The 24,618-nt window shown below is 36.4% G+C and overlaps 1 protein-coding gene across 1 annotated transcript in view; it reads left to right on the forward strand.

Annotated features, from left to right (window-relative positions):
- Nucleotides 1-24,618, forward strand: part of UVRAG (UV radiation resistance associated) — a 273,971-nt gene that overhangs the window by 72,645 nt on the left and 176,708 nt on the right. The window contains exon 6 of the mRNA XM_033120283.1: nucleotides 1,203-1,288. Within this exon, the coding sequence (XP_032976174.1) occupies nucleotides 1,203-1,288 (86 nt within the window). The remainder of the gene's footprint in view (nucleotides 1-1,202; nucleotides 1,289-24,618) is intronic.

Consider the following 24,618-nt stretch of genomic DNA (forward strand, 5'->3'; position numbering starts at 1 on the left):
TTGTATCTATGTTCATGAGGAATATTGGTCAATAATTGAGTGTATGTGTGTGTGTGTGTGTGTGTGTGTGTGTGTTATCTTTGTCAAGTTTTATTATCTGTAATGCTAGTCTTATGAGTTGAAAATTCTTCCCTTCTCTTTTGTGAAGGAGTTTGTGTTGAATTGATGTTATTTCTTAAATGTTTGATAGAATTCATCAGTGAAACCATCTTGACCTAGACTTTTTTGTGGGGAGCTTTTCAATTACTTGAAAAAAAGATACAGGGTTATTCAGATATTTTTTCATTCTCCATTTTGGCCTGTTGTATTTTTTTCAAGTAATTTGTCTAATCATCTAAGTTGTCAAATATGATAGCTTAAACTTGTTTATAATATTCTCCTAATAACTTTTTTTGAGGAACATGGATTAATAACATTGTAATGTCTGTAGCAATGTAATTTTAAAAAATGTTTATACTAGCATTATAGCAAACATTTATATAGTACTTATTATATACCTTTCACTTTACAAATATTAACTCTTTTAATTCCCACAACAATTTGTGTGGTAGATCATATTACCATCTCCATATTACAGATAAAGAAACCAAGGTTAAACTAAGAGAGCTTACATACTTTACTCAAGATTACAGAGCTAGTATATTAAGAGTTTAAATCGTAATCTAGGTGTTTTGGGTCTAGAGTCCTTTTTTCTTAATTACTATTTACTTGACCTTTCTTAAAAGACAGATACCTGTTCTGTTCTTCTTACGGAAGTGTGCTGTGTGCTTTCTAGAAACCATCCTTGCTTCCATCACCTTTGTACCACTTAGTGGAAATACTTTTTTCTGGTATTCCTAGTTAGAACTTGGAATGCCTTTTTTCCTCCATAAAAAAATTACAGTGATGGCTAGTGTATTTACAATGTTGTTAATACTCTTCAGTCACATATATTAAAAAGACTTCTGGGGCTTCTCTGGGAAGTTCACTACAAAATGTGAAACATTGTTTCTGTGGGAAAATATTAGAGGAAATCTATTTTCAGTTCACTTGCCTGAAAAGTTAAACTTAAGTTATATGGAAATTGTACTTTTTGGAATCTCTTAACAAGTTGAATTTACTGAAGTGTTTATAAATCATAATTTTAAAAAGACAAACATTATGATTGATTTGTGTACGTATTTTGTTTCATTTCTGTTAATTTGTTGATCAATATCTTTCAGGGTTATTCAAATGCTCAGAAGAATATTCTTCTTCAGGTGGATCAGAACTGTGTTCGCAATTCTTATGATGTCTTCTCTTTGCTGCGGTAAGAAGCTTCTTAAGAGTCCTCCTGCATTTTTTAAAGAATCTCCTTCATTTTGAGTTTGTGACATTTCAGTGTGAGGAAATGTATGGGAGCTTTAGAAGCTGTTATTCAGGCTTGGCATTTTTTAGTGAGAGCTTCATAAATTTTGAAGCTACAGTGATTTAAGTTTATCTTTTTCACAAAGCCTTTGGAAAGCCATTTCCTCTCTCTGGACAGTGGGAGAGAATGATTGGAAGCCAGTGATCTTAAAACAGGGACATGAGCTGTTTCCGGTTTTCTGGACTAAAAAGAGCAGCAAGCAGAGGTACAAAATTTAGACTTATTGAAATCTTAACAACTACAGCATTACTAGAAAAGCCCCCCAATAGCCCCAGACATGGCTTAGAATTTTGACCTGCTGTTCATCTTTTAAAAGAATCATGTTTGGCAAGGCAAAGGAGTTTTGCATGAATCTCATGCCCAGAGGCTTAACTGCCGCAGCTCTGTATTTTCATAATGTCTGGGCTTAATTTTGAAAGATTTTAAAATTTGGTTTTAATTTTCAGTGTGGTAGATCATCAAGGACATTTTCCCAGGAGGCAGGTTACCAAAATAAATGCAATTTAAAATAAAGTTCACAGTGACACTCAACCTATGTCCACCCTCTCAGACAGATGGTTCATTGAAGTTTGATTTTGGCAGTATTTTTCTAATGTTTACATAACACATCATAAATTTCAGACCATTAGACATCCTTTATATATCTACTAGAGGAAGAGTCCAGAAAGATGATTGGACTTTTGTCCAATGGATGATTGTTTTATAAACATGAAATGGGCCTTTCCTTTACAAATCTTGAATCTTATACATGATGATGGAGAGTTTGGTCATATGGCCCGTATAAATTGCTCTTAAGAGACAATGATTTCAACTAAAGTAACCACACACATTTGATGACTTTTGATTCTTATCTGAGAGGTACTTTCACTTTGCCTTCTTAGGCTATGTAACAGAACGAACAGGATTTAGTAATGACATGGTGGAGAAAGCAGGAGATGTCAACATATGTAACTGGCATTTTTGAGCCTATTCAGTTTGTGACTACATTAAGTTTTCAGTATTAGAAAGTAGAATGTTCAGAAATAGTTTGAAATGTGACTAAGCCATTAATATTTCTTGACCGGTTTTTCTCATTAAAATGAGGGAATAGATATTATTTTAACGATATTTTTGCAGTATGAAATTGTGTGATCTTATTAGAGAGACCAGTAGAATTAAAAGGAAAAGGAATACAAAGTCAGTGAGAAGAAGATGATTTGGGAAAGGTAGCATCATAGAAACTAAGAGAAAAGAGATCCAAGGAGTATTGAAAGATCTGTAATGATACAGGAGAATGGGAACTGAAGAAAGACTTGTTGGATATTGGGAAGCAACATAGTATAATAGAGAATGCTTTGATTAACCTGACCCTGACTTTAGTTATCCCTGATTTATCCCATTCATTTAACTTCTATGATTCTTCCAAAAGGTAGAAGCAGTGAAGTTCAAACTTTGTGTAATTTACAAGCATTTCACATCTGTGATGTCATTCTCTTAGAAGCTTTTTGTGTTCACATATCAGGGATCAGCCTTTGTCTTCATTGTAGAAGCCGAGGTCAAGAGGCATTAAATGATTTATTTATCTGAGGGAATATAGCAAGTAAGAACCAGGCTAACGGTTGGTATGAAGATTTTTCTGACAAGCAAGTTTTGCAGATTCTTTTCACAATCTCACTTACCTTCCTAGACTGGTGCTTATAAGGTGCACATAGCATAACGACAGAGAAAATTTCCTGAGAATCACTGAGCCCTTCATAAATGTGAAATCATCAGGTTAATTTGGTAGTTGCTCAATTATTTAACATTGATCTTGCAATGCTACGTCTCTTGGGGGTATCATTTCTAGGATGCCTTTCAGAATTCTTAGGTGTGTCAAAAATTTGAATTGCCCTATTAACAGTGGCCTTCTCATCACCATTGTGCAAATCATTTATAGCTGGTAACACAGATATACTTTTCTGAACCAGATCAGGTGTCTATTTATCAACCAGTTAACCCAGAGTTACTCTGGAAGTAGAAACTTAAGATTGTACTTGTCAAAGTTAATGAGTAAAATGGAACGTTCTGTTTATTCTCAGACATGAATAAAGAGTAGCCATCATCTGCTCAATAAAAAACTCTTCTTTTCCCACAGTTTTTGCTGATCTATGTAAAGTGCTTGCTGGGAAACTTAATTTTGTGCCCATCAATTTTGTTCATAGTTTCTTCTTTAACTCAGGCAGTATTGTTCCTGGATGGAGTAATTTTGAAAAATATACCTTTTCTTTTCCTGATGTGTTCTTGTTTATGAAATTGTTCCTTCTTGACTGTAATTTCATGTGAAGACACAGAGTCTGAACTCTTTAATGTCACTTTTAACTGCACGACATTCTCAGTGCTGTTTGGAGTGAGAATTAGAACCCAGGTCTCCTGATTCTGGTTTTATTTATTTATTTATTTATTTGTTTGTTTATTTATTTATTTATATTATTAGTTTCAGGTGTATAAAACAATGTACTAGACATTTCCACCCCTCACAAAGTGATAACCTACTTCCCCCAATCTTTTACCCCTCTGACACCGTATATAGCTGTTACAATTCCATTGACTGTATTCCCTATTCGGTACTCCATATCCTGTGACTACATATATGTATTAACTTATAGTTGACATTCAATATTATTCAGCTTCTGCTTCAGGTGTGCAGCGCAATGGTTCCTGATTCTGTTTTTTGAGAGTATTTTCTACTTAATAACTTTCACTGTATTGTGCTGGTAGCATGCATATAGTCCTTCCACTTTTTACATGTGAATGTCATCGGAAAATAGGAAATCTTGACTAAGGCAAAGATTTTGAAGCACCTAAGACCAGGGTTAAAACTCCTTTAGATGGATGTTTGTATTGTACCCTTTTATAGGAAAACAATGACCTGAGGTTTTATTCAGATTTTTTCACCAATAGTTAAGAAATTAGGCTAATTTCAGCTGCCAAAGTAATAGCAGCTCTTTCTAAATTTACATTCACTGTGTGTGATGGTAATTAAATTTTTGCTTCTTTAACCCTAGGAAGTCCCTTGATTAAGGGTTAGTTTTAATGTAAGCAGATATTTAATTTAGGAGCCACTTTATTCATTGTCACATTTGCTATTTTAATATAGGATGTTTACCACAAGGTGTCAATGTTGCTCTTTAACTGGCATTTGAAATTTATTTTAGTTTTGAAGTGAGAAAATTAGGTTATTAATTACAAGCGAGCATTTATTTTTAGGAGTTAACTTTTTCTATTATTCCTTTGAAGTTAAGGAATTTTTAGACTTATTAGATAGCTTTCTTCTTTTGGTTTTGTTGATTTTTTTTTTTTTTATCCTGTTGATGATAGGGAGTTATTGAAAGATTAAGGAGCGGAGGCATAACATGGTCAGGTGTGCAATTTCAAATTCTAACAATGGTGATAGCAGGGAATGGACATGAGGGGATGAGACTGGAAACAAGGAGGTGTCTGTAATCCCACCTGTTCTCTGAGATTGAAAGATTATTTTTGATGTTTAAAAACTAATTTTTTTCCTTTCATACTTCCTCAAAAAGGTAGCTCTATTGTAGTGAGAAAAGTTTAATTAACTCTGGTTTTCTTCTAGTATAGTTTTTGCTTTTATTATTTTCTTCCCCTTCTGTCATGTCCTACTTTAGCCAGTTTAATAAATGAAAGTATGGTGGGGAAATCATGGGCCCTCCACCTAGACTCCAGTTCTAAAACTGCCGTATGCACATAACTGGATGCAAGACTTTGAGCCAGTAAGTTATTTAACTTCAATATGCCGCAAACTGCTCTTGTAAAATGGGGATAATTTTTGTCTCATGGGACTATTAATAAAATTAGAGGAAGTGAAATGCTTGAAAGATCCTATGACAGTTACTGGCATATAGTAGACATTCAATAAATAATAGTTTTCATTTTCTCCTTTACTTCCCCATCTTGGAATTAGCTTTCTCCTTTATGCCAGTGTTCTTTTTTAAAGTTACCACTAGCTTTTCCAATTTTCAGCATACTTTTCTTTTCTTGCCATTCTAATGTCTACCATCTCTACTTTTATTAATGATAAAAATTGTTTAACATGTTTTTTCTCCCTAATGACACTGAAAACTTGAAGGAAGGGATTATTTCATACGGTTATATATTCTCCTCTCTTTCTATCTTATCAACAGTTCTGTTTTATTGGAGTTCCAGTGGATCCTGCTTTGATCCTAGAGACCTAGTTCTTGTGGACCTTATGACTCTTTTGCAGTATTTTCTCCCTGAGTACTCTCTGCCGGTACCACAGCTTCAACCAACACATCCACGTGTTACTAACTCTCAAATTTATACCTTTAGTTCCTGCCTCTCTCTTGGATTTCTGATCTGTGTTTTCCCATTTATACTTTCATGTTCTGTAGGAACCGCAATCCTAACGTGTCTGGAGCTACACTCTGGCTTAATTCTCCTCTTCATTTTCTTTTCCCCTGGTTTGTTTAGTGGTGTTTTCATTATCGGAGGCAACCAAGTGAGCATACCCCCCTTTGTTCTTGCCTCTGTTTTCCTGAACTATTTCCTTACCTCATAACTAATCTCTCTACTACCAGTTATTCCTTTGTGCAATTAATAGTCATTATTTATTCAGTACTAGTGCTTAACATTAATTAACTCTCTTAATTCTCAGAACAACTTTCTGTGGTAAGAACTATTCTTTTTTTTTCTTAATGGTATTTTATTCATAATGTGTTTTTTTTCAATTAAAGTTTATTGGGGTGAAAATTGTTAGTAAAGTTACATAGATTTCAGGTGTACAATTCTGTAATACATCATCTATATGTCACATTGTGTGTTCACCACCCGGAGTCAGTTCTCCTTCCATCACCATATATTTGATCCCCTTTACCCTCATCTACCACTTCCTTCCCCCCTGCCCCTCTGTAAGAACTATTCTTATTCCTATTTACAGAAGAGGAAATTGAGACACAAAGCAGTTAAGTAGTTTATTCAAGGTCTTCCAATTAGTTAGTGTTAGCCTGCATTCAAATCCAGGCAGTCTAGCTCCCGAGCCCATGTTCTTTGTGTGTGTACGTGTTGGTTTGCTTCGTTTTAACTTTTTAAAAATTTTTTATTAAATTTATTGGGGTCACATTTGTTAGTAAAATTTACTAACCACATTGGTTAGTAAAATTGTATAGGTTTCAAGAGTACAATTCTATAATACATCATTTATATATTGCATTGGTGTTCATCATCCAGAGTCAGTTCTCCTTTCATCACCATATATTTGACCCTCTTTATCCTTTACTGCCTCCTTCCCTCCTCCCTTTCTCTCTGGTAACCACTAAACTGTCATCTGTGTCTATGAGCTTTTGTTTATCTTGTTCGTTTGTTGCTTTGAGTTTTATATTCCACATATGAGTGAAATCATGGTTCTTGACTTTTTCCATCTGACTTATTTCGCTTAGTATGATATTCTCAGGATCCATCCATCATGTTGTCGCAAATGGCAATATTTCATCTTTTCTTATATTTGAGTGATATGCCACTGTGTATATGTACCACATCTTTATCCACTCATCTATGGAAGGACACTTCGGTTGTTTTCATGTCTTAGCTACAGTGAATAATACTGCAGTGAACATAGGGATACATACATCTTTACGGATAAATGTTTTCAGATTTTTTTGGTAGATAACCAGAAGAGGAATTGCTGGGTCATATGGTAATTCTATTCTTAATTTTTTGAGGAACCTCCATACTATTTTTCATAGTGGCTGGAACAATTTACATTCTCGTCAGCAGTCTATAAGGGTTCCTTTTCCCTCACTACCTCTCCAACACTTGTTATTACTTGTAATAGTAGCCATTCTAACAGATGTGAGGTGGTATCTCACTGTGGTTTTGATTTGCATTTCTCTAATAGATAGTGAAGTTGAGCACTTTTTCATGTATCTATTGTTAGCCATTTAGTGTATTCTTCTGTGAATTTGCCTATACTTTATTTTTTTTTTTGTTGAGTTGCTTGCATTTTTTTCATAACTTTTTAAAGAGTCCTTTGTATTTTTTCCAAATCTATCAATTACATCTTGACTTAGTATACCTTATACAAAATGTTTGTATTTGTTATATAATTCTTTTTTTTCTTTTATATCTTCTAGGCACTTAGTCTTGGCTTAAGAAATCTCTCCTCCACCTTTGTTCTACATGTATTTTTTAAGTTTTCCTTTAAGATTTGTATTTATTTTACTTTTAAATTAAATCTTTAATACAATTTAGAATTATTCTTGAATATATTCTGTAGATACTTCAAATATGTGTGATAAAATTTCTTCACAGTTGAATATCTAGCTGTACTACTTCCTTTTCCCACTAAATTAAATACTACCTTTGTCATATATTAAAAGCTCATGTATACCAGGATCCATTTCTGGATTGTTTCTTTTGTTTTTTTGTTTCGATTTTTTTTCCGGTCTATTCCTTTGCCAATTTCAGATTGATTTAATTATAATGTATGGGTTTTTTTTGATATGTTCTAATATCAAGTAAGGCAAGTCACCTTCTTTTCCTAGTCTTCTTTTTCATACCATTTTTGTCTATTCTCAGAAGTTTATTCTTCTATATGAACTTTAAGATTATTTTATCTTATTTAAAAAGAAAACTGCATTGGAATTCTAATGGGAATTTTTGTATTCATTGGCTTGTTATATTTTTGGAGAGCTGTCATTTTTATATTAGTATTCCCATCCAACACATGGTATGTCCTATATTTGTTCAAATTTCATTTTATTCCTTCTATAAGATTTTATAGTTCTTTTCATATGATCATGTGTCTTTCCATTAAATTTGTTCTTAAATATATTATAGTTTTTACACTATTTTGTATAAAATGTATTTTTCTTTTACATTCCGGTGTCGTTGTTGTTGTTATTATTATTATTATTGAAAAAAGCTATAATTTTAAGAAACTCTTATATTCAGTGACTATACCAAATTATTTTTCTTGTTATTGTTTTTTAAGGAAAGCTCTCTGATTTTCTTGGCATACATCGTTATCATCAATAAAATAATAGGTTTATCTCTTCTTCTCCAATGTTTATACTGATTTTTCTATCTACTCTTACTGCGTTTAATAAATTTTCTAGAACTTTAAAAATAATGCAAAAAGTGATGGGCATTACTTTTGAAAATAGTGAGCGTTCTAGTCCAGTTCTTATTTTAGTTGAAAATGTTCAGTATTTTGCTGTTCAGAATATTTTCTGTTAATTTTGGAAAATGTTTTAGTTTTTTCTATTTATTTAATGTTTTTATTAGGAATGGATGCTGAATTTTTGGAAATGCCTTTCCACATTTATTGACATTATATATTTTTCTTCCTTTAATTTATACTTGCAAGAAGGTATGTAGATTTCCTGATATTGCATTACTAGTTAGTTATAGGTTGTTCTTCTGTTCATTATAATAAGTGAGATTGGTGTACTGTATTTATGTTGTTTTTCTTTGCAGGGGGACGGGGGCAGGGTAGGTAACTATTTTTCCTAAGATTTTAAAATTGAATTGTGAAGCTTTTCATCTTTTTCTATGACCCTAATCTGTAAATTGATAATAATAGCATCTACCTCATTGGGTGGTTTGGCGGATTCGATGAGTTAATATGAAGTGCTCAGTACACAGTTAACAGTATATGTGTTAGCTGTTAGCGTCATCGTCGTCATTATCTGAAACGCATGCAATAATTTGGGGAATTTTCAGTTCTTTAAAGAATTTAGCTATTAACTCCTCTAGTTCAGGGTGGCTTTGTAGTGATAAATCTTACTCTAATACCTTTCGTGCTATTTGCTCTGTCCGTTTTTTCCTACTTCTCTAGTTTATTCTTGGCAATTTATTTTTTGCTAGGAAACCATCTGTTTCCTCTAGATTTTAAAATTTATTGCTGTGACAGTGCAAACAGTTTTATAATTTTCTTAATTATTTTAGTAATTCATAGTATATTTTCTAATTAAGCTCTAAAACCACTCTAGTATTTCAGTTCCCGAATTATTATTCTATTATGAACTCTGCTTGGACAGGATGCTTTCTAATGTTGAAGTTGTAACACTTTGTGTGAGCTCAAACAAAGTATTTTAGTCACTTCTTGCTTTTAAAATATTTCTAAGAATGAGAATGGAGAACATAAACTGCATAAATTTAGGGAATTTATATTTCTAGTTTACAATTTTGTCCCCAGCATATAGCACCAAGCTGGCTCAGAGTAGATACCCAGTAAATATTTGTTAAATGAATGAATGATTAAATTAACAAATGGATGGGTAAAATACAATATGGTGGGATAATAGCTGAATAACAGGTAGGTTTCTGGAGGAATGGAAGATCTTTAATCATCTTTCAAAAGACAGTATTAACCTTGGATATTGTCTCCCATAATTATAGTATATTTTTAATACAAAATATCTGAATATTTAATTTTAGACAGAGCACTTGCTAATGAAAGTCATGCAAAGGCATTGTATGGTAAATTAACTCCAGTTAAGTGCGTTAACCCGTAGTTAACCATAGTCTTTCACTAGGATCTTCCGTAGACTATTCATGCTACTAAAGGTGTTTCTCCAGTGTACTGAATGTTAACGGGGAGTAAGACATAGTGGGCAAAGTAAATGAGCCCTCCCCAAAACAATGTTCAGAACTCCTGGCTTGGAGCAATAGTTAATTTTCCAATGTTAGTGGAATGGTGAGAGAAGTGTATGAAATGTAGCATAAAGAGGTAAAGAGCCTCCTTAGAGGGTAGTTAAGTATTATGAGGACTCTTCTGTCTAAGAGATATTCTCTGTCCCTGCCCCTGTCCTCCAGTTCTGGCTTGAGTTCACAGGGTTACTTTGCTAAGACTGCTTTGTTAAAGATGTCACTGCAAATTAAGGCTTTGCCATCACACCCCTTGTAGCCGCCTTGTAAGTTCTACATTCCCTCTGGTGCCAGGCATGTTCCAAGGCAGCTTTCCAAGGTTTAGTGATTTCACTCTGATGGCTCTGCCAATAAAAATAACCAGTTACCATTAAATAGCTACCCCACCCATAACTTGATTTTTACATGCTGTTTTATTAAGAACTTATCAGTGATTTGGGGGCAATTAATCCATTAGGCTCATCAGGATATCACCTGGCCCTTGAAGTAACCTTTATTCTAAATGTGGGATGTTTTTCCTTTGAAGAGAATCTTAAACTCAACGTGTTTATCTGTTAGGAGAGTGGACATTGTATTAACTTCATTCCTATAGTTGATTCTTTATGACTGGAAGTACTGTATTAACATGAGAAGCCAGATTCTTATTTTGGGGACTTATAGTCTAGTAGGACAGATTAATAGATTAGCAAGGAAGGGGTCTTACGTGCATGGAGAAGTTAATAATAATGTCTAAATATTAGTAATTTTTTGGTGTTGTGGGAATAAGTCAGAATCCCATCCTTTTCTAATCCTACATAGGTGTTAAGGAAGGAAAATAATATTTGAATATCTAAAATGTGAAAGGCGTTTAAATGCTAAAAACTTAGCATTCATATTTTTATAATATTCACAATAGTCATGCTATTATTATAATTGTGTTTTACTGGTAAGCAAACTGTATCTTGGAAAAGTTGAGCTAGTATGTTATTAAGAGTCCAGATCTGTCCAATGGCAAAGGCCTTTCCAATATATTTCTCTATCTCATGTGGAAGAATTCCCTGTAACATTCCTTTCTCTTCTTGAGACTGCATAACAGCACCCATACCCGTTCCAATACAATTTCTCTGGTGGTGTACCCGAGTATAAAATGGGCCAGGCGTTTCTCAGAGTCTGTGGCACTTGCACAATGGCGGCTTACGTAATAGGCTTTTTCCTAGAGCCATCCGAAGGCTGCTTAACATAGCCCTCAGCTCTGTACCTCCCCGTGCTGGAAGTGTTAACTAAAGCCTATAGGTTTGCTGTTGAGGGGTGTCTCTATAACTCTGTGACCACGGGTTACTTTTCTTTCTATTCCCTCAGTGTGGTAAGTGTGAAGTGATTGGACACATGGTTTTTCTTTAGTTGACATCTCTGTTTTCAAGCTCCCATCCATAAATTCTGACTCTGCAAGAAGCACACTAACGCCATAGAGGTAAAATGACTTTCCCACAGTAGCACTGATTTTTCTATCTCAGAGATCCTTTGCTTCTAGTGACAGAGTCAGATATGAATCTTGGAGTAGAACTGGCTTTAAACAGTTGATGGGGAGAGCATCTGGAGATGTAAATTTATGAAAAATTCCATATAAGCCAAGAAATTGACTCCACAGCTTTCAAAACGGACCTAAGATTATCTTATGTTTCATTAATTAAAATGTAGTGTCCAGATCAAGGAAAGTAATAGTCTTCCTGGACTTCGTGTTCATTAGATCATATTTGGAATATTCTGTTTAAGTCCCAGTTTACTTTGATGAGAAAAAACAAGGTGAGATGGCCAGGATGATGAGGGGTTTTAAAACAGTCATATAAAGAGTAGTTGGGAAAGAGGACATTTAGCTTAGAGAAGAGAGGACTTTGGGAATATAGTTGCTATCTTTAAACTAAACAGTTATTCAGTTAATTTGGCAAACAGTTATTGGGTTATAGTAAAATGTACTGTCAGGTAAGTCCTGTACATGCTTTATCTCATTTAATCCTCAATGCAAATCTGTGAGATGGATGCCATTCTTTGTTATCCTTGTTTTGCGAACGAAGACACGGATCCAGGAAGGGGAATTGACTGGCTGCCTCAGGTTGTACTGTGACATAGCCATCCATCCATATTTTCTGACTCTATTTTTTTTCCTTTCTCCCATGCTGCCACCCACATTCTGTAGAATTTAGTCTTGTGCTGAAGGGATATAATTTGGAAGAGAAAAAGAAAATAGGTATATTGTTCTTGTCGGTAGAAAAATAATAGTGCTAAGAGGGACAGAGAGTACTGAGGATGGCAGGATGAGGTATTTTAGATAGAGTCATCAGGGAAGGTCTCACTGAGAAGAAAATATTTGAGCAAAGACTTGAAAAAGATAAGGCAGCACGTTGTGTGGGTATCTGTAGGAAGAACATCCCAGAGAATACAAATAGCCAGTATAAAATCCCTGAGGTGGGAGTGAGCATGGTTTGTTGCAAGAACAGCTAAGAAGTTAGTCTCGTTTGAGCATAATGAGCAAAGTTGACAGAGGCCAGATTGTGTAGAGTTTTAGATTTTTTTCTAAGTATGTTGGGAAGATGTTGGAGGGTTTTGAGCAAGGGAGTGATGTGATCTGACCTTTATTTAAATAAAAGAACTCTGGCATATTGACTAGACTGGGTGGAGGGAGAAGGCAACAGAGATTAGTTAAGAGACGATTGTAGTATTCAGGTAGAGGTGAAAGTGACTTAGGCTGGTTTGGTACCAGCTGAGGTAAAGGAAGAGAAGCGGTTACATTCTTCATATATTTTGAAGATAGAGCTAACTAGGCTTGCTAATGGATTCTGTGTGTGTTTGGGGGAGAGATTGGACTTAAGGATAACTCCTAAATATTTAATCTGAGCAACTAGGTGACTTATGGTGATATTTATGAACATAAATGGTGTGATATTCCTAGGAGGAAGGAGGAGAAGGTAATGGGGAATCAGGCATATATTTGGATATAAATAAATATTGGTGCTGTGTGAAAAAAAAAAGAATATATTTGGGACATGTTAAGTTTGAGATAATGTGTCATGAAGGTGAAGGTGCTGAGAAGGCAGTAGGATATGCAGTTTTGATCTCGCAGGTCAGTTGATGCCAGAGATGTGAATTTGAGAATTGTATCAGTCAAGTTACAGCGTAGAAAACATGAACCACTCTAGATATTTTCATCAGAAAGAGATTTAATACAGAGCATTGGGTATTTATAGAATCACTTGAAGGCTGGAGGAGAAGTTGGAAGGCTGCTGCTAGGCTTCAGGGACACATTACCACCAGGCTTCAAGGTCAACCCACCACAGTTGTGATCCGGTGATCACAAAACGGCCGCTGGTGAAAGTCATCCCACACCCACCAGATGTGTGAATGAAGAAACTGGCTGCTGCAAAAACTCACACTGGAGAGAGCCTGTCACTGCTCCTGGAAGAATGGCTTCCACCCCTTCTGCCTGCCAGCTTTTGCTCAAGGTTCTCCAACATTTGAGTAGGATATAGGATATAGCAGAAGAGAAGGGGCAGCTAATGAGGTAGCGGAATATCTAGAACAATGTGGAGTCCCAGAGCCAAAGTAAATTAAATATGTTTAAGGGAGTGATTAACCGAATCAAATGCGTGTTCATTGGTTGAGTAAGGTGAGGACTGAGAATTTAATGCTGAATTTAGCAATTTGGAGTCACTGGTGACCATTTATAGGAGTAATTTTTGTGGTATTGTAGGAGTAGGTTAAGGAGAGATTGGGAGTGAGGAAATGAAGACAAAAGAAATATAGACTACTCTTGCGAAGTATTTCTGTACAGAGGAACAGGGAGAGTCAAGCTGGAGGAGTCAAGGGAACTATGTTTTGAGATGGAAGGTATTTAGAATATTCTTTTTTTTTTTCCTAAAGAGTCTTCGAAGATTTTATTGTGTTAAGGATTTATTTTTTTTTAATTGGGGAATACTGGGGAACTGTGTTTCTCCAGGGCCCATCAGCTCCAAGTCGTTGTCCTTCAATCTAGCTGTGGAGGGTGCAGCTCAGCTCCAAGTCCAGTCGCCGTTTTCAATCTTAGTTGTAGGGGGCAGAGCCCACCATCCCATGCGGGAATTGAACCAGCAACCTTGTTGTTAAGAGCTCAAGCTCTAACCAGTTGAGACGTCCGGCCGCCTCTCCAGCAGTTCAGCAGCAGTTCGTTGCCTTCAATCTAGTTGTGGAGGGCACAGCTCACTGGCCTGTGTGGGAATCGAACCGACAACCCTGTTGTTCAGAGCTCACGCTCTAACCAACTGAGCCATCCCTCCACCTCTAGAATATTCTTCTGTTGGAGGAAAATTTGTAGATACACAAGAAAGGGACGGGATAATAGCAGGCACAGAAACCTTTGATAAGTGGACAATGGAATTCAGTGTACAGGTGGATGGTTTGGACCTAGGAGAAGGGCTGTACATTTGGGGAAGGCAGAATATATGGGTTCAAATACAGAATCACATAGTAAATTTGGTGATGGGAGAATTAATAAGTTGTTCTCTGCTTGCTTCTGTTTTTTTAGTAGAGTCATCAGCCGGGTGTCAGGAAGGTGGAAAGAATGTATAAGGTTTGAAGAGAAAAGAGAAAGTTTAAAATAGTTATCTTGGAGAAAGAGAGAGTGAATTATCTAGGCCCAGTAGTTCTCACATTTTAGCCTGCATAAGAATCAGCTGGAGGGCTTGATATGACACTAGTTGCTATGCCCACCCCCAGAGTTCCTGATTCATTAGGTTTGGGGTGACGCCTGGGAATTTGCATTTGTAACTCTCCCAGGTGAGCTTGATGCTCTGGGGACCATACTTCGGTTAGAAATTTAAGGGAGACCATTCAGCATGCTGAGGGCATTTCTCCAGCTGTATTCAGCCACTTAAGTGCACAGGTGGAGAAGGCCATGAGTTGAATGTAACCAGAGTTGGGGTTTTGCCAGGTGAGTTCAAGGGCAAGGAAAGAGGGCCATAGGAGTGATACATAATGATGGACCATAAACTCTAAGCTGGATAAAGAGAGGAGTGAGGACATGAAGGAAGTAATGGTCAGTGAAAAAAATGGTAGAATCAATGGATTAAAAGTTCTGATGGTGAGGATGAATTGTTGGAGTGAAATGATCTGGAAATATGGAGAGAGGTGGTCCGAGGTTGGGATATTGAATTTGAGGTCTGAAGGCTGCTGCAATTATTAATTATGATTTAAAGTAAGAGAATAAGTGGCTGAACTGGGTAGAGGTCAAGACCTGAGTGTTGGATGGATTTTTACATGGATGTAGAAGTCATCAAGAACAATGGTGGAGAGAGATGGTGAGTCAGGTGCTAAGGTCTTCAGTTGCTAAGTTGGAATGGGAGTGCCATAGATCACAGCAGCAAGCAGGGAAAGAGGCATAATCAGTATGTTCAATAAAAGGAACTGAGAGTTTTTAGGGAATGGAGGAGAGCAGCGGTCCGGAAAGCAGCAATGAGTTGCAAGGAAGACATCTACTTCATCTCCAAGCGCAGTGTTAGGAGAAAACACTTGAGCCCCACTTGAGTCATGCATGATCTTATTTATTTGTCTCAACAGCCCTGTAACAGTAGGTATTATTATCCCCATTTTTACAGATGAGGAAACTGAGGCTTAAAATAACTGGCCTGACAGTCGTAGCTTGTGAATACTGGAGGTGGCATCATGTGAGTCCAATGGAAGCCAAAGGAAGGCAGATGTTGACTCAATGTACGAAGGTACTTTTTAGCAATTAGAGGTGTTCACCAATGAAAGTGTTCCTTTGGAGGAGAGGGGCTCCCTTTCCCTGGAATGAATATCTACCTGCTGCCATCACCACTAATTTAATCACAGAATGATATAAGGAGAAAAACAGTACAGTAAGTCCTCAATGTCATCGATAGGTTCTGCGACTTTTAGCGAAGCGAACTATGATGTATAATGAAACCAATTTTACAATAGGCTAATTGATATAAACACGAGTTAAGTTCCAACGGCATCTCATTAACTTGATAATGAAATGACATTGAACAAAATGATGTTATTCGAGGACCTGCTATATATAGTAAGGAGGAAGGGAATTGACATTTATTAGCTATTGGACGAGGGGACACAGAGGGAGATAGTTGAGCTCAGTTATCTCTAAGATAACAGTCTATGATTATGCGCTAGTAGTTGCACAACATTGTGAATGCACTAAATGCCCGAGTTGTACTCTGTAAAATGGTTAGTTGTATGTTGTATGAACTTTACCTCAATTTGAAATGTCTGTGATTAAACTGGTTATTTCCATTTCATTCTGCTGGCAATTCATCATTCTACAGAGTTTCACATGAGGCAGTTTGGGTACACAAAAGTAGAAACATAGTTACTGCTTTCACGGAACTTAGAGTTTGGGTAAGTGGTGTATGTATGTGTAAATCTAAAGTTCCAAAATAATGGTGTAAATAATTGCTGTTGAGCTTCTGAGGAGGAAAAGCTCAATGGGGTTCCGCTACCTAGTCTTACCTCAGTGTGCTTGGCATAAAACAGCTTTCCAGATGTCCTACTTTTTCTCAGTGTTAGAATTTGAGGCAGCCCACTTGGTCAATTTTCAAGATCTTTAAGTTTGAATTGTGATATCAGTTCAAAAATTTGTGGAGGAAGATTGAGTTGATATAGTAAAAGAACATCTTGTCAATTAAATCCCCTGGGAAAGGACTCAGTGGCATAAATACAGGATTGTTGATCTTGCAGGGGATGGTTGTGTTTTTGTTAGGCTAGATGATAATCTGGCAGAATGTTTTTGAAAATATATTCTTTGTTTAAATAAAAACTATTTGTTCAGGTTTTGTTGGCTAATTTCTATTAAGTATTTTAGGTACTGATTTTTCACAATGGTGTTATAAACATCCTGAGTCTGATGTTATGAAAAATCAGCTTTATTTTGTTTTCATTTTTGAAAACATCTCTTCTTATTTTATAAAATGTTTCGTAGAAACATTGTAAGATAGTACAGAGAGTTCCCATATACCCTGCAATGTTTCTCCTATTCTTAGTATCTTTTATTAGTACGATTGAGTAGGAAAATCTCGGTCCTTCTCCTATGTTTCTCTTTTATTCTCACACTACTACCACACTAATAATACTTCTGACACTAGATGTGTGGGTTCTTTTCTCACACCCAAGAAATTCTGTGACATCAGCTGGGTGTCCTACAATTTAACTCAATTCTGACACTATCTACCTGGAGATAGCATCATATTCCACAGGGTAAGGGCTCAGACCCATGAAACTGCTTCCCATTTCAGACGCCAATGTCAAGTCCAGGTTGTCACCTGTGCTCCTGACCACTGGTTATAAATCAGAGGTTTCTATAACCCCCTCGTTGGGTTTGATCAATTTGCTAGAGTGGCTCACTGAACTCAAGAAATCCATTTACTTACTGTTTACTAATTTATTATAAAAAGATACGATAAAGGATATAGATGAGCATCCAGATGGAAGGGATATTTAAACAAAGTATGTGGGAAGGGGTGCGGGACCTCCATGCCTTCTCCTGCATGCCACTCTCCCAGCACCTCCATGTGTTCAGCAACCCAGAAGCTCTCAAAACCCTGTATTATTGGGATTTTTATGGAGGCTTCATCACGTAGGCATGATCAGTTATTAACTTTATTTTTAGCCCTTCCACTCTGTCTGGAGAATGGGGAGTAGGGCTGAAAGTTCCAAGCTTCTAATCATGGCTTGGTCTTCTGGTGGCTGCCCTTTTCCAGGACCCCACCAAGAGTCACCTCATTAGAATAAAAAACACTGCTACCACCCTAGAAATTCCAAGGGATTTAGGAACTCTGTGTTAGGAACTGGAGTCAAAGACCAAGCATTAGAACAAAAGATGTTTCTAGAGCTTTTCTCATTTAGAAAATTACAAGATAAATGGAGCTCTGTGCCAGGAACCAGAGTCAGAGACCAATATACGAGGTGTGATAAAAAAATACAGTGAAGCCATTATCACCCTGATCCCAAAATCAGACAAAGACATCACAAAAAAAGAGAACTATAGGCCGAGATCACTAATGAACATAGATGCAAAAATCCTCAACAAAATATTAGCAAACAGAATTCAGCAATACATTCAAAAGCTCATACACCATGATCAAGTGGGATGCTTTCCTGGTATGCGAGGTTAGTTCAACATCCACACATCAATTAATGTGATCCACCACATTAACAAAATGAAAAATAAAAATCATATGATTATACAATAGATGCAGAAAAAGCATTTGACAAAATCCAGCAGCCATTTTTGATAAAAACTCTTAAGAAAGTGGGAATAGAAGGACCATATGGGAACATAATAAAGGCCACATATGATAAAACCACAGCTAACATCATACTCTATGGGGAAAAGCTAAAACCATTCCCCTTAAGATCAGGAACAAGGCAAGGATACCCACTTTCTCCACCTCTATTCAACATAGTTCTGGAAGTTCTAGCCACAGCAATCAGGCAAGAAAAAGAAATAAAAGGCATACAAATTGGTAAGGAGGAAGTAAAATTGTCATTATATGCAGATGCCATGATACTATAAATAGAGAACCCCAAAGACTCCACCAAAAAACTATTAGAATTGATAAATGAATTTAGTAAAGTAAGATACAAAATTAATATTCAGAAATCAGTTGTATTTGTATATACCAATAATAAACTATCAGAAGGAGAAATTAAGAGAACAGTTCCATTTCCAGTTGCTTCAAAGACTATAAAATACCTAGGAATAAATTTAACCGAAGAAGTAAAAGATGGGGCAGCTGGATGGCTCAGTTGGTTAGAGCGAGAGCTCTGAACAACAGGATTGCCAGTTCGATTCCCACATGGGCCAATGAGCTGTGCCCTCCACAACTAGACTGAAGACAACTAGCTGCTGCTGAGCTTCTAGGGGGGTGGCCAGATGGCTCAGTTGGTTAGAGCGCAAGCTCTCAACAATAAGGTTGCCGGTTCAACTTCCACCTGGCATGATGGACTGTGTCCCCTGCAACTAAAGATTGAAAGCAGTGACTGGACTTGGAGCTGAGCTGCGCCCTCCACAACTAGATCGAAGGACAACGACTTAGAGCTGATGGGCCCTGGAAATAAGCACTGTTCCCCAATATTCCCCAATTAAGAAAAAAAAAAAAGTAAAAGGTCTGTACTCAGAAAATTATAAGACACTGAGGAGAGAAATTAAAGAAGCTACAAATAGATGGAAACACATACCATGCTCATGGATAGGAAGAATTAATATAGTTAAAATGTCCATACTGCCTAAGGCAATATACAGATTCAGTGCAATTCCTATCAAACTACCAAGGACATTTTTTCACAGAAACAGAACATATAATCCTAAAATTTATATGGAACCAAACCATAAAAGGCCCCAGATAGCCGTGGCAATCTTGAGAAATAAGAACAAAGTGGGAGGTATCACGATACTTGACATCAAATTATACTACAAGGCTATAGTAATCAAAACAGATACATAGATCAATGGAACAGAATAGAGAGCCCAGAAATAAATCCATGCCTATATGATCATTTAGTCAACAACAATGGAAGCAAGAATTTACGTTGGGTTAAAGACAGTCTATTCAATAAATGGTGCTGGGAAACCTGGACAGACACTTGCAAAAGAATGAAGCTGGACCACCTCCTTACACCATGTACAAGAATAAATTCAAAATGGATTAAAGACTTAAATGTAAGATCTGAAACCATAAAACTCCTAGAAGAAAATATAGGAAAAAAGTTTACAGACATTACCCTGAGTTATATTTTTGCTGATATATCCCCCTGGACAAGGGAAGTAAGAGAAAAAATAAACATATGGGGTTACGTCAAACTAAAAAGCTTTTTCACAGCAAAGGAAACCATCAATAAAACAAAAAGGCATCCTACTGAATGGGAGAAGATATTTGTCATTGATATATCTGATAAGGGGTTAATATCCAAAATTTATTAAAAAACTCATTCAACTCAACAGCAAAAAAAAACCACACCAAACAACCTAATTAAAAAATGGGCAAAGGACATGAAGAGACATTTTTCTAAAGAGGACATACGGATGACAAACAGACATATGAAAAAATGCTCAATCTCACTGATCATTAGAGAAATGCAAATAAAAACCACAATGAGATACCACCTCACCCCAGTCAAAACGGCTATCATCAATAAATCAACAAACAAGTGCTGGCAAGGATGTGGAGAAAAGGGATCCCTTGTACACTGCGGGTGGGATTGCAGCCACTATGGAAATCACTATGGAGGTATCTCAAAAAACTGGAAATGGAACTACCTTATGACCCAGCAATTCCACTCCTAGGTATCTATCCAGAGAAATCCAAAACACTAATTCGAAAAAATGTATGCACCCCTATGTTTGTTGCAGCACTATTCACAATAGCTAAAACATGGAAACAACCAAAATGCCCATCAGTAGATGACTGGATTAAAAAACTGTGGTACATTTATACAATGGAGTATTACTCAGCCATAAAGAAGAATGAAATCTTAACATTTGCAATGATATGGATGGACCTAGAGAACATTATGCTAAGTGAAATAAGTCAGACAGAGAAAGACAAATACCATATGATCTCACTTATATGTGGAATCTAAAGAATAGACTAAATGAACAAACTAATCAGAAGAAAAATACAGTGAATGTTTAAATTAAAATAATTTATTACAGTAAAAGACAGATTGCCATTAATCTCCCTCAAAATACTCCCCCTCACTTCGAACACACTCATCCCATCATTCTTGCCACTTTCTGAAGCTGTTCTGGAATTCCTGCTTTTTGAGTGTCTTTAGTTGCAGTGTCGTGGCTGCCTCAATGTCCTAAATAGGTTCAAAATGTTCACCTTTCATGGTCATTTTGACTTTGCAAAAGAGCCAGAAGTCGCACAGTGCCAGATCCGGATGATGACACACCATAATGTTTTTATTTGACAGAAATTGCTGTATAACAAGTGATATGTGACACGGAGCCCTTCCATTGTGATCAAAACATAAGGCAGGGATCTTCAATACAGGAAGCAGCGAATCGAACCTTAGTAACTGTGTGACAAGTTTCAGCTTGTTCAGTGCAGTCAGTTGGGTGTGAGCTACGGTTGAGAGAAGGTGTGTTTTATAGTATGCCGTAAATCATCCTCCTTCATGACAACGCTCCGTGTCACACATTGCTTCTGGTATACGGTAGTTTTTGTCAAATAAAAACATGGTGTGTCCTCATCCACTTTATTCACTGGATCTGGCACCGTTCGACTTCTGTATTCCCCGAAGTCACAATGTTTCAGGACTTGGAGGCAGCCATCACAGTGCAACTAAAGACACTCATGAAAGAAGATTTCCAGAACTGCTTCAGAAAGTGGCAAGAAAGATGGGATACGTGTGTCTGAAGCGAGGGGGAGTATTTTTGAGAGGCATTAATGGCAATGTGTCTTTTACTGCAATAAATTTGTTTTTAATTGAAACATTCACTGTACTGTTTGATCACACCTCAGATATGTTTTTATTATCTCACAATGGTACATTTGTTATAATTAGTAAACCAATGTTGATACATTATTATTAACTAAAGTCCACACTTTATTCCGATGTTTTCCTCAGGATCCCAGTCTGGATACCGTATTACATTTAGTCATCATGTTCCTGAGGTTCCTCTTCACTGTCACTGTTTCTCAGACTTTTCTTGTTGTTGACGACCTTGATAGTTTTGAGGATTACTGGGCAGGTGTTTTGTAGAGTGTCCCTCTATTGAGATAGCTGCTGTGTTTCTTGTTATTAGATTGGGTTTATGGGTTTTCTAACATTTGTGATGATCAAACAGTTATGATTATATGATTGTAAGAAGGTGTATGAAACTTCCAATTGAGAATTTTACTATACGTTGTCCTTATGAATCATGGGGCATGCTGTGTGACAAACTTGCAGTTGAGAATTTTAAAATGAATTAGGTAAAAGGTTTAGGAATCCAGTAATCTAAGAAAAGAATGCTGAAGTTGAATGTCACTAGCAACAAATCTTTATTGAGAACCTGCTATTAGGAGGGCCTTGTGCTAATCTGTCAGTCACCTCTGTTCTCCATCAGTCCAGCAGGAGCTCTGCACAAACTAATCAAGAGTAGCGTGAAAATCAGAGGGCTGCTTTATGAATAGATGCTCAAAGGAAGTGTGCAATCAGGGCAGCTCTCTGGAAAAAGGCTGGGCTGAAGCAGGAAGTTTAGGCCTTAGGGAGCCTCCTATGTACATTACCCTAAATCTAAATCTTGGCTTAGCATGTTCAGTCATGTCTTCATTTTGCAGTGGGTGCTGGTGGCAGAGAGAAGGAAGCACCTTGCCGTCTTCTGTTAGAAAACTTGACATGGTGATGTAATTGCCTGTTTAATGACTGTTTCCCCCAATGTATTTTAACCTTTGTGCGTCAGAGAGTCTGGCTTACCTTATTCACTGTTAACGCCTCTGGTGTGGAGCCTCTTTCCTAGCACATTTATTCTATAAAGAATGAACGGGAATTTGTCAGGCAGGACACCGAACAGAAGCTTACACCAGGTATCACACATGTAGAAAGATAGGGAATGCTTGCCTGACATGTAAAATAAATTCTTCCAGATGTAGGTGACATTCCTCTGCTCTAAGAAGCCTTCTTGGATCTTGCTTCATTTCCTGTACCCTTATTACACTCAACAAGCATTCTGTGCCCTGAACACTTAGCTTTATTAACCTTGCATTATTTCTTCTTATGTAGACGCCTTCTTATATCCTCAGTGCTAGCTTTTTTTTTTTTTTTTTTTTTTGGAGTGCCCAATATGTGCAAATATTGTGCTAGGTGTTGTACATATTTATTATCCTATTTTATCCTTTCAACAATGTGGCACAATAAGCATATGAGGAAATTGAGGCTTGGGAAGGTTTAATAACTTGTCCAAGGTTGTACAACACTTTCTTGGCACACTCCAGAAGCTTGAGGCCTCTTCTGCTCTATGCTGTTTTTAATAGGATACATTGCTTCAGTAGGATTTATATGCTTAATGAACGTCTTTTATATTCTTTAGACCTCATCACAATTCCATTCCTTTTTTTTTTTTTAATTTGATCAAAGGACCATGTAATCCTAACACTTCTAACTTTGGAGCTGAACAGCAAAACTGGTGAAATAACTAACTTCAAATGTTGCATTTTCAAGGCTAAAAATGCATGTCTAACTTAGTGATTCCTTATACGATAAACTATTATTATAGAACTGTTTTTATATAGACCAGACAGAAAAAGAAAGTTTTATAATTGCTCAGAGAAAAAATACACTTATTCGAAGAGTGTTAGGCATTCCAGTTTTGATGCGTCAACATTAAGCTGTCCCCTGTAGCCTTGGAAACCATAACTTCTCAGTGCTTGTTTTTAAACTACAGTTTTCTTTTAATATAAGTTGATTCTGATGGTAGAAAAAAGTTGTCATGTGGAATTACTCTGTGGAGCCACTTGAATAGACTTGAAACATTGTTTATATATAAATAAATTCACTACTCTGAAAAATATTCTGAACAGGCACAGTATGTGCTGGCATCTGCAAGTCGGCCCATATTTGATACTGAGTTTAGACTACTCATAGGAGGTGGCGAAAAGGGCCTCTGATAGAAAGCAAATGGAAGAGGCAAGGTGTTGGCTTTCCCCCCCTTTGTTTGTTTGCTTTTCCAATTTCTTTTCATTTTTCCTGGGAATTCATCAAAAGTTTCTTTTCAAAGTGAATTTTTTGGTGAGATGTAGTTAGCATGACACAACTATAAATATTGATGTTAATTTTGTGATTTTATTTTTGGTGGCTTGTTTTTCTCTTTTTAAAGCTGTTTTCCAAATGAAAAATTGGTATTATCAGTTTTATTCACTACGATCATCATTCATATGTTGTTCATTCATTCAGCAGTTATCTATTCGTCTAGTTATTATACTAGTTATATGCTGGGGATACAAATGTAAGTAAGATATGATCCCAGCCTTCAGGGAGATTTTAATCTATGGGTTAGTCAGACAACTAAGGACAGAAACACAGTATCTTGTAATAAATGCTTGGATAGTGTCCCATGATTCCTTCTCTGGGAACACAAGAGAAAGAGGCCCCAAGGTGGTCATGGGAAATTTCCTGGAGGAAATGATACCTTCTTTCTTTTTATTTTCTTCTCCATCTCTTCCTCCGTGCCTTTTAAAAAATTAAAGTGAAATCTGTATACTATTTTTTTTTAAAAAAAACAAGCTCTAAAATGAAAAATAAAGCTTCCTATTCTACTCTCCCCAGCCCTGCCCCAGTTTCACTCCTTAGCAATAACTACCTTTAACATTTTCTGTTTTCCTTTATTATGGTTATTATAAAAAGCTTGAAATAATATACTTTGTTTCTGTTGTTTGATAAATAAACTTTAGATAGTGACTCTTGGCTTTGGACAATGAAAAAAGAGGAATTTAGCAGATTTATGGTACCTGCTGCGTTCTCTGTCTCCCTCCACCTCTGTGTTTTTGTTTTGTTAGTTATCTTATTCTTACATTATCAAGTTTTTTAAAAAATTACATCTGCTACCGTGTTTTCCCCAAAAT

This window comes from Rhinolophus ferrumequinum, chromosome 11 (assembly GCF_004115265.2).
Source record: "Rhinolophus ferrumequinum isolate MPI-CBG mRhiFer1 chromosome 11, mRhiFer1_v1.p, whole genome shotgun sequence".
In the NCBI taxonomy this organism is placed as follows: domain Eukaryota; kingdom Metazoa; phylum Chordata; class Mammalia; order Chiroptera; family Rhinolophidae; genus Rhinolophus; species Rhinolophus ferrumequinum.